The sequence below is a fragment of the Gymnoscopelus microlampas genome, assembly GCF_963454915.1.
Source record: "Gymnoscopelus microlampas genome assembly, chromosome: 11".
Taxonomy (NCBI): domain Eukaryota; kingdom Metazoa; phylum Chordata; class Actinopteri; order Myctophiformes; family Myctophidae; genus Gymnoscopelus; species Gymnoscopelus microlampas.
Window position 1 is genome coordinate 50,249,580 of NC_139948.1, and position 12,837 is coordinate 50,262,416.

The window sequence follows — 12,837 nt, forward strand, 5'->3', positions numbered from 1 at the left end:
ACACTGGCGCTTTGCGTCAACAACCCTGGACACCTGTGGCTGTTTCCCCGCTGGGCTGAGATCTGACCGGCAGCACGACGACAACACAACACAACCTTTACTGGAAGGAGGATGACAACAACAACGACATTCGTGTGAAGTCAAACCTTTCGGTTTCACAAGCCAGAAACCGTCCTCAACCATAACATCTGTCAGCCCACAGCATTTCAAAGTGGGGGTCCCCCACAGGGACAATAATATTGTCCCTGTGACATATTCTTACATATATTATATGTAAGAATATGTCACAAATAAATAATTCACATTATTATTGAGGCAGTTAAACCACTTTCAACCTGCCGTGTCCCTATTTTTGGAACGTCATTATTCAATCAACTTTTCTTTTTTCGATAATCTTTGGAAATAGCAGATCTACAAACTCACAGTACATCGCAATGTGATGCGTTGTGAGATTGTTGATCGGCTATTTTGGGGGGAGGTTAAAAGCCTTTAACCCCCACAATATTTTGGGGGGTCCCTAGAAGACCGTGAAGTGACAATTTAAGGACTTTTAAGACCTTTTTTTTTTTAAAGCAAAGAAAATACCATTAGGCCTACTGTATCAATCAACAAACTAGCTGGTCAAACATTGGCCAAATAATATAAGAAAGAGGCACATATTGTGAAAATAGCTGATCTACAAGCTTGTAGATCTGCTATTTTCACAATATATATCTGTGGAATCGAGTCACACTTAAATATCATGCCTCAACTGTATACATTTCAAGTGCTTAGCTTATCAGGTTGGGGGGTCCCCAGTTCAAATATGATTATTTTGGGGGGGTCACTGCCTGAAAAAATTGAGAACCACCAGTCCATGGCGTGGAACATTTACTGGGAACCCCTGTGTCAGTGGACTGGGTTTGGGGGAGAACCGGATGGTTGCTTAAACAGTTCAGGTTTGCTGAACATCTCTGCACTGTTTGTTGTGTTTTGAAGGTGGTTTTATGGCCCTTTTCCTCAAAGAAGAGGGACAGAGAGGGACGTAACTTCCCTGTTCTGCTGCGTTTTAACAGGGGAAAGTCAGACATTGCGTAAGTGAGTTACATAATATACAACAGAACTGGGCGAAACCCAAAATTCTTGGCAGGTTCTTCTGAGCTCCTTTCCCGTATGAAACGAGGCCAGGCCGTGGCGGCTGCCTTAAAGGGCCAGTGAATACGATGCTCATTTTTTTTTTTTTTATCATCATCTTAACCCGACGATTAAATTGTCATGCAAATAATTGCGATTAAGGATTTAATTGTGTGGCTTTTAGGCCTTGTAAAAGAGGTTCTGGTTACCAGCTCACCTGCCTAACATTTTCGAATGCATCTAAAAATGTCTACAAAACAGTTTTCTGAAAACCGTATGTTGCCAAAATAATATCAGTGTTTCTCAAACCTATTCAAGTCAAGGGTAACCGCCTTCCATCCCGACATCTCGCCACTCCGACAAGTGGCTTCCGCGTGCGGTTAAGGTCAGGGTTAGGTATAGGGTTCGTTAATGTCGGAAAGGCGTCATGTCGGAAAGCCGCCATGTAACCCAAGTCAAGGACCCCCAAAATTATATGCATTTGGTCGCGGACCCCCATCTAAAAATATGTTGTTCCAGGGACCCCCAGAAGCAAAGATTTGAGTTACAAATGTTCGCTTTAAATATATATATATATATATATATTCAAAGATTTGCACACATGTTCACGATTTTTCAAAAAATAACAGATCTACAAGCTCATAGCGCGGCACTCGGTGCCGCGCTATGAGCTTGTAGATCTGCTAGTATATTTGTAATAGCCAAAGTATAAAATAATGGCTATGGCTCAAATCTAAAATGACACAGATGCGTTCCCGGTCTTAATGGGGCTAAACAAAGATGGAGTTCTACTTCTAATCACCACGTGTGTTTGGCTGGCCCTTCTGTCAACAGACTGACTGCAACGTTTATGGAACACATGCACTAGAACAACAGTGTGATCCCATGTTAGTCCCATCCTAAAGCTGTCAGCTCTGCCTCTCATCATGTCAGCTTGAGCAATATCCAATGATTATTTCCAGAATCTGTTTATTTTAGGTGTATTATTTGATTTATCTGTGTCTGTGTTGTTCTCCAGGGTCTCTCAAGATTCCTTGAGGGGGCTCCAGTGTTGATTTTTGACTGCAAATTTTGATTAGTCAAAGTCTTTTGAATAAAATTCCATTGGTCATATCTTAGTCATCTGAAATGTTTTAGTTTTAGTCTAGTTTTAGTCGACTAAATTTATCTTAAGATTTTAGTCGACTAAATCTACAGTTGATTTAGTCGACTAAAATGTATTTTGGCGCTGCCTTGATGGCGTTGTAATGGCTGATTGTACACTTAGTTGCATGCTGAAAATAGCCGATCTACAAGCTCACAACGCGTCGCAGTGAGCTTGTAGATCTGCTATTTTCAGAGCGCAACACCCGAGTGCAAACAAACATAAAATGACTTGTCTTTTAGTTCTACTGGATCTCTTCTCCACTAGATCCCTCACTAACATTTTAGTCTAGTTTTTATTTGTTGACGAAATTGGCAATATATTTATTCTTAGTTTTAGTCATCATAGCTTAGTTTTTATTTCGTTTTGGTCAGTGAAAAAAGGTAATCGACCAACATTTTATCATCATAGTTTTAGTCGACAAAATCAACACGGGGTTCTAAATTGACCCTTGCAAATATGTAACTCTGACAGTATACAAATGGAACCAAATGGACCCTAATGGGTCCATTTGGTTCCATTTGTATACTGTCAGAGTTAAAGGGGGTCCTTAAAATGTTTAAGTTCGAGAACCACTGATCTATGTGAATGATTTAGACCACAAAATGTGTAAATTACTGAAAAAATAAGAAATGATGGTAAATGCTCATGTTATCGTCTGACTCCAAACAGACATTGTGAGATTGCTCAATATGTTAGTTAGCCCAGCAATAAAAAAACAAAACAAAGACAAGAGTTCACAAGTTCTTCTAATTAGCACATATTAGAAATGTTCAAATGAATCACACTTAACCCATTATTCAAATACTGTTATTTGATTAATTCTTTGTTGGTTGTTATATCAATCATTTCACCACCATAAAGAAACACATGGTAAGGGGAAGGAGTGAAGCGTTTATGTCACACTCACAGAGAGAGTACAAATGAAACCAATGGAGACATAAGACTCTGGATTTTACAGCGTACCTACCTAGAATATTTAGCTGTTATGCAGTGGTCAATATGTATAAGTGGAAGTGGAAGAGATTTCCTGACTGATAACAAATGTACAGATTTATTTTCCCAGGTCTAACCTATAGCCTGGGTTAACGTCTTCACGTCTCCTGGACAGTTTACAAAGTAATGGGCACTTTCCCCCCATTGCTTAAAGTGCTCCGCAAGCACTTTAAGCATCCTCTGAACGGTTCAGATGTGTGCAGGCATAATCAGTTAGCACAGGAACTAACAGAAGATCTTATCAACAAAAAAACATTTCTGGTTGGTTGTTGTAACCTTGTGGGTTCGGCTAACCACAGATTCAAATGAGGAATAAAAAGTGATGGAGGAAATTGCTCGCCGTTCTTCATACCTCCAATGTGACAAATGCAAACAATGTCAAACACGTCCACAATAGAGTTTGTCGTTTTCTCGACTGAATGCATTTTAATGGATCAGACACTTGTTCATGTCAAGGACCCCCACATTGATACTTATTTGGCTGCGGACCCCCATCTGAAAAATGTTTTGTGCTAGGGAGCCCCAGAAGAGAAGATTTGTGTAAAAGATTAAAAATTACTAAACATTTTGCAGACACGTGTTCAAAACAAATACAAAAATAGCAGATGTACAAGCTCACAGAGTGGCACGAAGTGACACACTGTGAGAATGTAGATATGCTATTTTTGAATAGCCAACGTAAAACATATGGATAAAATGATTGTGACGCTTATTTAAATAAATTGATGGGGACCCCCTGGTACTCCTCCCCAAGCACCCCTGAGGGTCCTCGAACCCCACTTTGAGAACCAATGCTTCATGTCAACCGAACAGATGAAATAATGCAATATAACTGGCTGCACAAGATTAACACACCAACTCCCCAGTAATTGCCATGAACAACAAGACACACACGTTAACGTAACGGTGGGCCAACGTGCGACACATACAACCAACTACATGCTGTCATTATTGTAGAGATTGTAGACCGCTGTGTGCAGGCATTTGATTTGAGCCACCGTCCCTGTGTCAAACAACACATTCACCATCACTTTAGTTCAAAGAGAGCGTCTGTCACGTGTATGCACCACCAGCACAGCCACACACATACAACCTAATCTACTTTTGTGATAAGATAATGCACGTACACACGAGCAAAACAGTCTCTCTCTGCGTTCCATGATCTTAAAGACTGGCTTCATGAAAGCAAAGGTTTTTACTGATCAAATATTAATCTACCACCAAACACATGGTATTGGTGACAGCCAGGTACAACTATGTTTTTATTTTATTTTCATGATGGCATGATTTGGATTGGAATTCCTGTGCTGCCTCTTATGAGGGACACATTAAAGCTAGGCACATAATAATGAATAAGACGAGGTTCACTGTGCAAGCATCTAAAATTGCTATGCTGATTGATACCACTAGCTTGGTTTTAATCATCTCTTGCAGCCCCAGTGTAAACCCCAGTGTAAACTCCAGTGTAAACTCCAATGTAAACTCCAGTGTAAACTCCAGTGTAAACCCCAGTGTAAACTCCAGTGTAAACTCCAGGGATCATTGTCAACATACATCTCTAACCATGCTGGCTGCTGGAATACCAGGCAGCAAGCCTCCTGAATAACTGACAAAAGAACACATCTGTCTGTCCCTCGGTCGCTCTTGTTGTCCCCATGACTTTTTGGTGTTATCCTTTAAAGCCTTAATGTTGACTGAATGTCTGACTGTACCTCGACTGTTTACATTTCTGACTAATTAAGTATTCAATCAATCCTGCCCATCAGGTTCTAGCCTACAACAACATTAATACCATCCTACAGTCACAGTCTCTACTAGCATCTTGTCTGTTCTGTTCTCTAGTTGTTTCCTCACAGTAATCCAGACAGAGACAGACCACCCCGCCCCCAGCCCCAGCATCTTAAGCAGGTATTGGAAGACCCCCTGAGACCTTTAAAATTGGTTTTAACAATGGATAATCTGATCTAAAGAGCTGCAGATTAGCCTTTATACCAGATCTGACTTCTTTAAAACCACAAGAGTGGGCTGGCTGCCTAGATACCTAACCGTGGTACAAACAGAATAATAACATGAAACCACCTAACAGTATTCGTCTAATTAATTAATCAACTGACTGATTGTTTATTAGCAGTTTGACCAAAAAAAAGCACATGAAAGTACAGTTCAATACCAGGTCTGCTAAGATGATTTTAAACCAGAGAAACCCTATGGCTTGTTTCCATTGGGGTCGTTTGTACTCAATTGATCGAATAATAATAAGTGGTTAATGTAACAGTATATTCTTCTAATTAGACAACAGGTGTAGTTTAATGCAAGGTTCTTCAACGTTTTTCAGGCCAAGGACCCGCTAGCTGAGAGAGAGAGATGAAGCAGGGACCCCCTCTATTGTATAACATTGCGTTTCAGATTAAACTTAAGACTTGGTTCTACTCTTTTTTACCTCTACACCAAAAATAGCAGATCTACAAGCTCACAATGCCTCGAGCTTGTAGATCTGCTATTTTTTAAGCCAAAGGGATGCCTAGGGTTCAAGTGGTTAATGCAAAAAAAAAAAAAATCATATCAAATCAAAATCATATTTGGTGTCTCCCCCTGTAGTAACTCTCTCTAAGGACCCCCCACCAAGGGGCTCCCGGACCCCCCTGGTTTAATGTGATAATGAGGGTTGGTTTAATTACCTTGCTGTGCAGAGGACCGGTGGGCCAGCAGAGCAGAGCCAGGAGGAAGCACCAGACCACCCGTACCACCGGTACCAGGGCCCTGCGGTGGTGGTGACACCGGCTACTGCTCGTCCTCCAGTCCATGCTGTGGACGTCTTCTGCCGGGGAGGGTGGGAGACACGGCCCGGTGGAGGGGTGGAGGATAGGGTAGGGGGGGGTTGGGAGTCCCGGACGGTTAGAAAGGAGAGGCTATAAACCCGTTAAAGCTACATTAGAACAACTCACTGCCAATGAGCTACGAAGACCAATACGAAGCTCCCGATATGAACACAAAGACGGTCATTTTTGTTAAGACTCTCCTGGTTTGTTTTTAATGTGGCGACGTTTCCTCAGATGTTCTTCTGTCTCTACTTGTGTTAGTGTGTTCCTTCTGCTTCCTGTAGTGAGGAGGGTTGCCAGATGCCGTGAGAGAAGTAAGCATACCAGCCCAGGGGCCAGTTGCACCACCTCACACTAAGTTCAAACTTAGCCTTATAGCTTAAACACATTCAATCCGGGTAAGTATCTGTGTCATTTTAGATTTCTTTGGCTGTTCAAAAATAGCCAAAGTATAAAAGATGCTATATTTACACATTTTGCTGGGTACCCCCTGGAACCCCCTCAAGTACCCCTGGGGGTCCCTGGACCCCACTTTGAGAACCAATGGTTTAACCTATATCAGTGGTGGGAAAAGTACTCAAATGTTTTTGCTTAAGTAAAAGTATCAATACTGCTTAATAATAATGTTTGTTACGAGTAAAAGTCCGGAATAAAAAAATTACTTAACTACTCATTATGCAGAATGTCCCATTTCACAGGTTTTCAAATGTATAAAATGTATAAAAATCTTTCACAACACATTATGAGCTTAGTTGTAGATCTGCTATTTTCAAATGGCCATAATGTAGATAGGGCTGAATGTGGTTCATGTATGTTTTGTAATAATAATAAAAATATATAAAGTAACTAGTAATTAAAGTTTAAAATAATTGTAGTGGAGTAAAAGTACAATATTTGCCTCTGAGATGTAGTGGAGTAGAAGTAAAAAATAATGAAAACTGGAAATACTCCACTCCAGTAAAGTAAAAAAAAAAATCAAAATTGTACTGAAGTACAGTACTTGAGTAAATGTACAGTTACTTTACACCACTGTAACCACATTGGCTATTTGAAAATAGCAGATCTACAAGCTTGTAGATCTGCATATTTTATGTATGTATTTTACGGTATAAAAGGGGGAAATATTTTAGAAACATTTTAACAACACAAATCCGGCCTGTACGGGTGTCCTTGGCACACAATATTTTCAAATGAAGGGATCGGTGGACAAATACATATTAATTTGGGGGTCCTTGGTATGAAAATGTTATGAGAACCACTGGTTTAAAACAACATCAGGAAACAAGCCCATATAAGTGACTACACTTTAAAAACAAGCCAAAAAAACCCTGCAACCACCAATAATTACAAGCAACTTCACAGAAAAAGAAGCCCTAAGTCGCTTATAACAATCGGACATGGCAACGCTGGTAGTGATGAAAACCGTGTCCGGAGAAGAGGAGGAGGGGGTGGGACCTTTTTTTGGAGCGCTTCGTCCAATCTGGGTGGCGGAGTGCAGCACGTGACCCGTCCGAGCCAACGGGAGCGAAGCATGGGGATCCGTACGAGCCAATGGGAGCGAAGCATGGGATCCGTACGAGCCAATGGGAAACGTCCGGAGTCGACTTGGAGGCGGTGTCGCCCGAAAGAGCAGATCTACAAGGTATCAACGCGTCGCTTTAGCGACGCGTTGATAGCTTGTAGATCTGCCCTTTTTTTTTTCAAGGATACAGGCGTATAAATTCGACTTATCACTTCCGGGTGACATTTTCTAAGGATGCGAGCCAGAAGGAAGCAGCATGTGCTCCTCTGGACAGATGGAAGCTTAGAAATAACATTAATGTTGACTTTTTCATTTAAATTCGCGTTGTTCTTGACATTTATTCATGATAATGTCGCTAGTGAAGTGGTTTAGGAGGACTGGTGCTTCGTGGATCACCAACCACGACAGATGATCGAAGAACTAACTGTCTGCCATGTGACTTATCGGCTAACGCAGTTAGCAGCGTGCTAACATCATGACCAGGTCTACTAGCTTGCCTTTCTCTTAACTAGCTTGACACAAACTCAGTATAAGGCTAACATCGTTGCTTAAATGTGTATCTTTTGTTAACGTGACTTGATTTTGTTTTTTTCAGGTTTGGACAGGTGCGGCTGTCTGTGTCCTGAGGAGAGCTGTGGTCAGACGGACCTCTGATGCACCATGTGCTAATGCAGATTGGATGGAAGGCCCTCCTCCATCCATCTCCATCCATGTATGTGTGCAAGTCAAAGAAAGTGCTTGTTGAAATGTTTAATAACTGTAGCTTTTTTGGGGGTTTTGGATGATGTTACTTTGCGTTAGACTTCTGATAACACATGAAGTCAACTTTTCCAAACTGACATAACCGTTAACAGTATGTGATGTAAAGAGATGTTGTTGAACTATTAGTGAAACGTTTTTGTGTTTGTGTTCCCCCGTAAGGCATATTTGGAGATGGATGCGATGCTACAGAACTTCAAGACCTGGACGGCTTGCTGCCGTTTGTCACGCATGGTCAAAAGCCAGGACTGTCGCGTGTCTCTGCAGCTTGTATTCATGTATGTGTGCATTAACGTTTATAAGCTTGTTGAAAACATGTAATAACTGTAGTTTTTGGTGGTTTGAATGGATGATGCTACTTTGCGTTAGACTTCTGATAAAACATGAAGTCAACTTTTCCAAACTGACATTACAACCTATAACTGTAACAACTCGGTTATTAGAGGGATGTTTTGGTAATTTAACTACTATTAGTGAAACGTTTTTTTTTGTATTCTTCCCCCCTCAGGCGTATTTGGAGATGGATGGATGCAGAGGGCTAGACCTGGCCAGCTTGCTGTACAGAAGGCCCTTCATTAATATACTCAGGTATGTATGTGTGCATTAACGTTTATGAGCTTGTTGAAATGTCACTGGTTTTGAATGATGTTACTCAACGCGTTAGACCGATAAATAATGACGTCAACTTCCAAAAACTGACATGAGAACCTGTCTGTGACACACTCTGATAAAAGAGATCTTTGTAGATGAACTAATGTGGGTTTTTTTCGCTCTCCATCAGGCATCTGGAGCTCGGATGTCTTGCTGCAGAAGGCAAGACGTGGCCAGCGTGATAACAGACAACGCAGATTGAAAGTCCCCGTGCAAAGACCGCTGGGTGTGTGCCCTGAGGAGAGCTGTGGTCAGACCAGACCTCTGACGGCACCATGTGCTTCTGCAGAATGATGGAAGTCCCTCCTCCGATGTTATACATCTCATCCATGTATGTGTGCTTGTTGAAACGTTTAATAACTGTAGTTTGGGGTTATGAATGGATGATGCTACTTTGCGTTAGACTTCTGATAAAACATGAAGTCAACTTTTCCAAACTGTCATTAACACCTCTAACTGTAACAGTCTGTTATTAGAGGGATCTTTTTTTTAACTATTAGTGAAACATTTTTTGTGTTTTGTTTTTTCCCCTCAGGCGTATTTGGAGATGGAGGGATTTCTGAAGGCTAGACCTGGCCAGCTTGCTGTACAGAAGGCCCTCCATTAATATACTCGGGTATGTATTTGTGCATTAACGTTTATGAGCTTGTTGAAATGTCACTGTGGTTTTGAATGATGTTACTCAACGCGTTAGACCGATAAATAATGACGTCAACTTCCAAAAACTGACATGAGAACCTGGCTGTGACACACTCTGATAAAAAAGATATTTGTAGCTGAACTATAATTAAATGTTTTTGTATTTCTTATTTTTTTCTTCCATCAGGCATCTGGAGCTCGGACCAGTATGTAATGCTGCAGAAGGGAAGACGTGGCCAGCGTGTAGTTAACGGACAACGCAGATTTGAAAGTCCCTGTGCAAATTGTGCTATAAGACCAGAGGTTCTCAAGGGGGTTCTGGGGGTCCTTGCAATTAAACCGTTGAGGCAGTTTATGTTTATGGAGATGCAAAGAGCAAGTCTGTACCTCCTGTCCTCTGTCGCCAGCCTCTGCTACTTTTACAATAACGTGGGCATTTGCAAATGAATGCCACCCTGAAGATTGGGCACTGGGATGGGGCCGTTTACTATCCTAGTCAATTTGTAAAAGGTTAGGGGGATGTAATCTAAATTCTAATATGTACACTATTTATACATATTACTATTGACAAAATATTGCAGTGATGACAAACTGGGGGAAGTTGAAATAAAAAAGTTAAGAACCACTGTCTATACTGGTCATTGATGACCAGTGATATTGTTGCCTAATATTTCCCATTGAGGTTGTGCATTATTTGAACCTCAACTAAAATAAATCTCGTTTACAATCTTATGCTCTTGTGCATTCTTTAATCTGTTCACTGTTTTTTGTAATGTGATTACTTTGTTTCAAGCACTGTCACTAAACCAAAATAGCCTTTCCCCGTGGCTACCAATGGTCAAGCCAGTGCAAGAGCATGCATGGATTGTTATAACTGGGGTTTCTTGGCACTTCCTCCCAAGTCTCTCTTTTAAAAGCAATTCACAAAATGGATTAATTTCTAGTGAAGGTGATTCACTGCGCCTATTTTTACATCCACTATCCACAAGTTTCCTAGGGTGTTCCGTCGAATTGATCAGTTACCAAATCGACAGGAAGTGATGCCCACAATGCCCTAGGAAACTTGTCCTTCACATTTGAATGGCCTGTTCATGAATTCAGCTGGGTTTACATTTTGACCACACTAACTCTGGCATCCCTTTTTTGGGTAATTTTTCAAAAACATGAACTTTTTTCTAATGTAGATATCAAACTGCAAAAATAACCAGTCTACAAGGTCAGTGTGCCGTGATGCGACATGTGAGCTTGTAGATCAGCTGTGTTTGCTGTCGTATAAGGCTTAAATGGTTAAAGGCCCTGAGCACTATACATGTTTACTCTTGCTGATTAGACATACACTAGTCAGGTTGAAGCTGAGCAGCACAATGATGACAATGTTATCTCAGAAACAAACAAATAATTGAGGTACAGTAGATTGGTGCCTTTTCCCGGAGGTGCAACAAAGTAACACAAGTCAAGAAAGGAAATGTCAAGTTTGTGCACGACCGCACAGCCCTGAGAAGAGTCCTAATCAACAATGAAGCATGCATTTGTGTGTTCTTAACTGACCCTGCATTTAACAGTCATGAGTATGGTCTTATAATCAAAGAAATTCCTCAGAACATATCACAAATGAGAAATGACATTCCTATGAGACTGATGTATGAAAACAAAGCCATTAGGGGTCTGACTCGCCCCATGTTTTCCTGTTTTAGTTCCTCTTTATGTTCTAAAAACAGTGTTCTGTTTTCGAGTACATCCCCATTCCAGTGAACACAGATGCTTCCAGAAGCCAGTGCTTGTTTTCAAGCAAAAGATTTTATTTTTTATTTTTATTGATCCACATCGATCAGAATCATGACATTCTGTGACATCACTGACCACGACAGCAACGTGTTGATAATTTCACCACTGTGCAAAGAAACTACACCACGACTTGTGAAAACCCAAGGACTTATCAGACACATACCCATGGCACAAAGAACTTTGAACAAGTTTCCTGTATCCCCCACACTGATGTAGTTAACGTGTTTGATGGCCCACTACTATGGAGGAATGTTATTATTTTAAAGGCACTTTCTGCCTCATACACTTTGCCATCAAAGGCGATATTTCTGAACATAAAACAAATATAAACAAATCTGTAAAAGCAAGAGAGTACGATAGCATGGCAAATTACACATTTGCTGTCATTTGAGTTCATTTATATATTATTATTTTCTTACATTACAGAAGAGAGAAAAAAAAACAGCAAATAAATAAGAGATAAAGCATCAATTAGCTGAACGTATCCTGACAACATATTAAGCAGTATGAGTATGGCTAATATCCCATATGTGATTTGGTGAAATTGACGAGGTCTTCCCTTTTTTTACTTAGACGCGCAGTATCAGATACGTAGTGTTGTTGACGGGAGAGATTTCATCTCCTGTCTCACGCCCCCCCCTCAAATCACCCCCCACATAATCTCATCTCAGGTAGACATGCAGGGGATCAGAGATTTCCACCTATACTGCTGATAATGTCTGGGGAAATTAAATGTATGGGGCAACAACTATTCTGATTCCATCCCATTGCGTCCCAATATAAAGGCATTGTATTGTATTGTTCATTCATTTAATATGGATGTCACCAGACGTTATTGGTATAGGTGTATAGATCTCTGATCGTCTTGCTAGATATTTATCTCCTTGCTGTTGTCCTCCGCCTCTCCAGCTGTGGTCAACCAATAAGCCACTGGTCAGTTAAGAGTTTCTTTTGCTCTCTAGAATCCAGTCGGCCCCCGCGCATTGAGTCATCAACCCATCGCTTATTATACCCAGTGGCTCCCAACCTTTTTCGGGATCAGGGCACGTGACGTGAAAATCTCGAAAGCGTTCGGCCACATGGTTGGGCTGCGTTCATTTTAATGATCAATCAATCGATTGTGTTCCGGCTTGGATCAATGGTACCAATGTAGTATACTTTAAGTTGCTATTTATTGGTATCACTATGAAAACAAATCTTTCGAGGTTTTAAAGAAAAATACCATGGCATTTCGTTTTTTCACATTATTTAGTTTTATATTTATTTAATCTTTATACTTGCTGGCCCCATCATGCCCACAGGCTGGTAATCACTGGCTTATCACTGCTTATGACATAAGCAGTGACATCATCACTGCCTATGACAGAAGCAGTGACATATACAGTATAGAAACGAAGGGTTGGTTCCTC

General features: G+C 40.8%; 1 protein-coding gene and 1 long non-coding RNA gene across 2 annotated transcripts in view; one reads left to right on the forward strand and one right to left on the reverse strand.

Moving 5' to 3' along the window:
- Positions 1-6,335, reverse strand: part of ern1 (endoplasmic reticulum to nucleus signaling 1) — a 75,592-nt gene extending 69,257 nt beyond the window's left edge. The window contains exon 1 of the mRNA XM_084071150.1: positions 5,932-6,335. Within this exon, the coding sequence (XP_083927276.1) occupies positions 5,932-6,057 (126 nt within the window). The 5' untranslated portion in view covers positions 6,058-6,335. The remainder of the gene's footprint in view (positions 1-5,931) is intronic.
- Positions 6,336-7,836: 1,501 nt separating this feature from the next.
- LOC311055155 lies at positions 7,837-10,360 on the forward strand. The gene is made up of 7 exons (XR_014601757.1): positions 7,837-8,077; positions 8,190-8,306; positions 8,516-8,631; positions 8,862-8,941; positions 9,135-9,335; positions 9,540-9,620; positions 9,831-10,360. It is a non-coding gene; the product is annotated as an uncharacterized lncRNA (long non-coding RNA).
- The last annotated feature ends 2,477 nt before the right edge of the window (positions 10,361-12,837 follow it).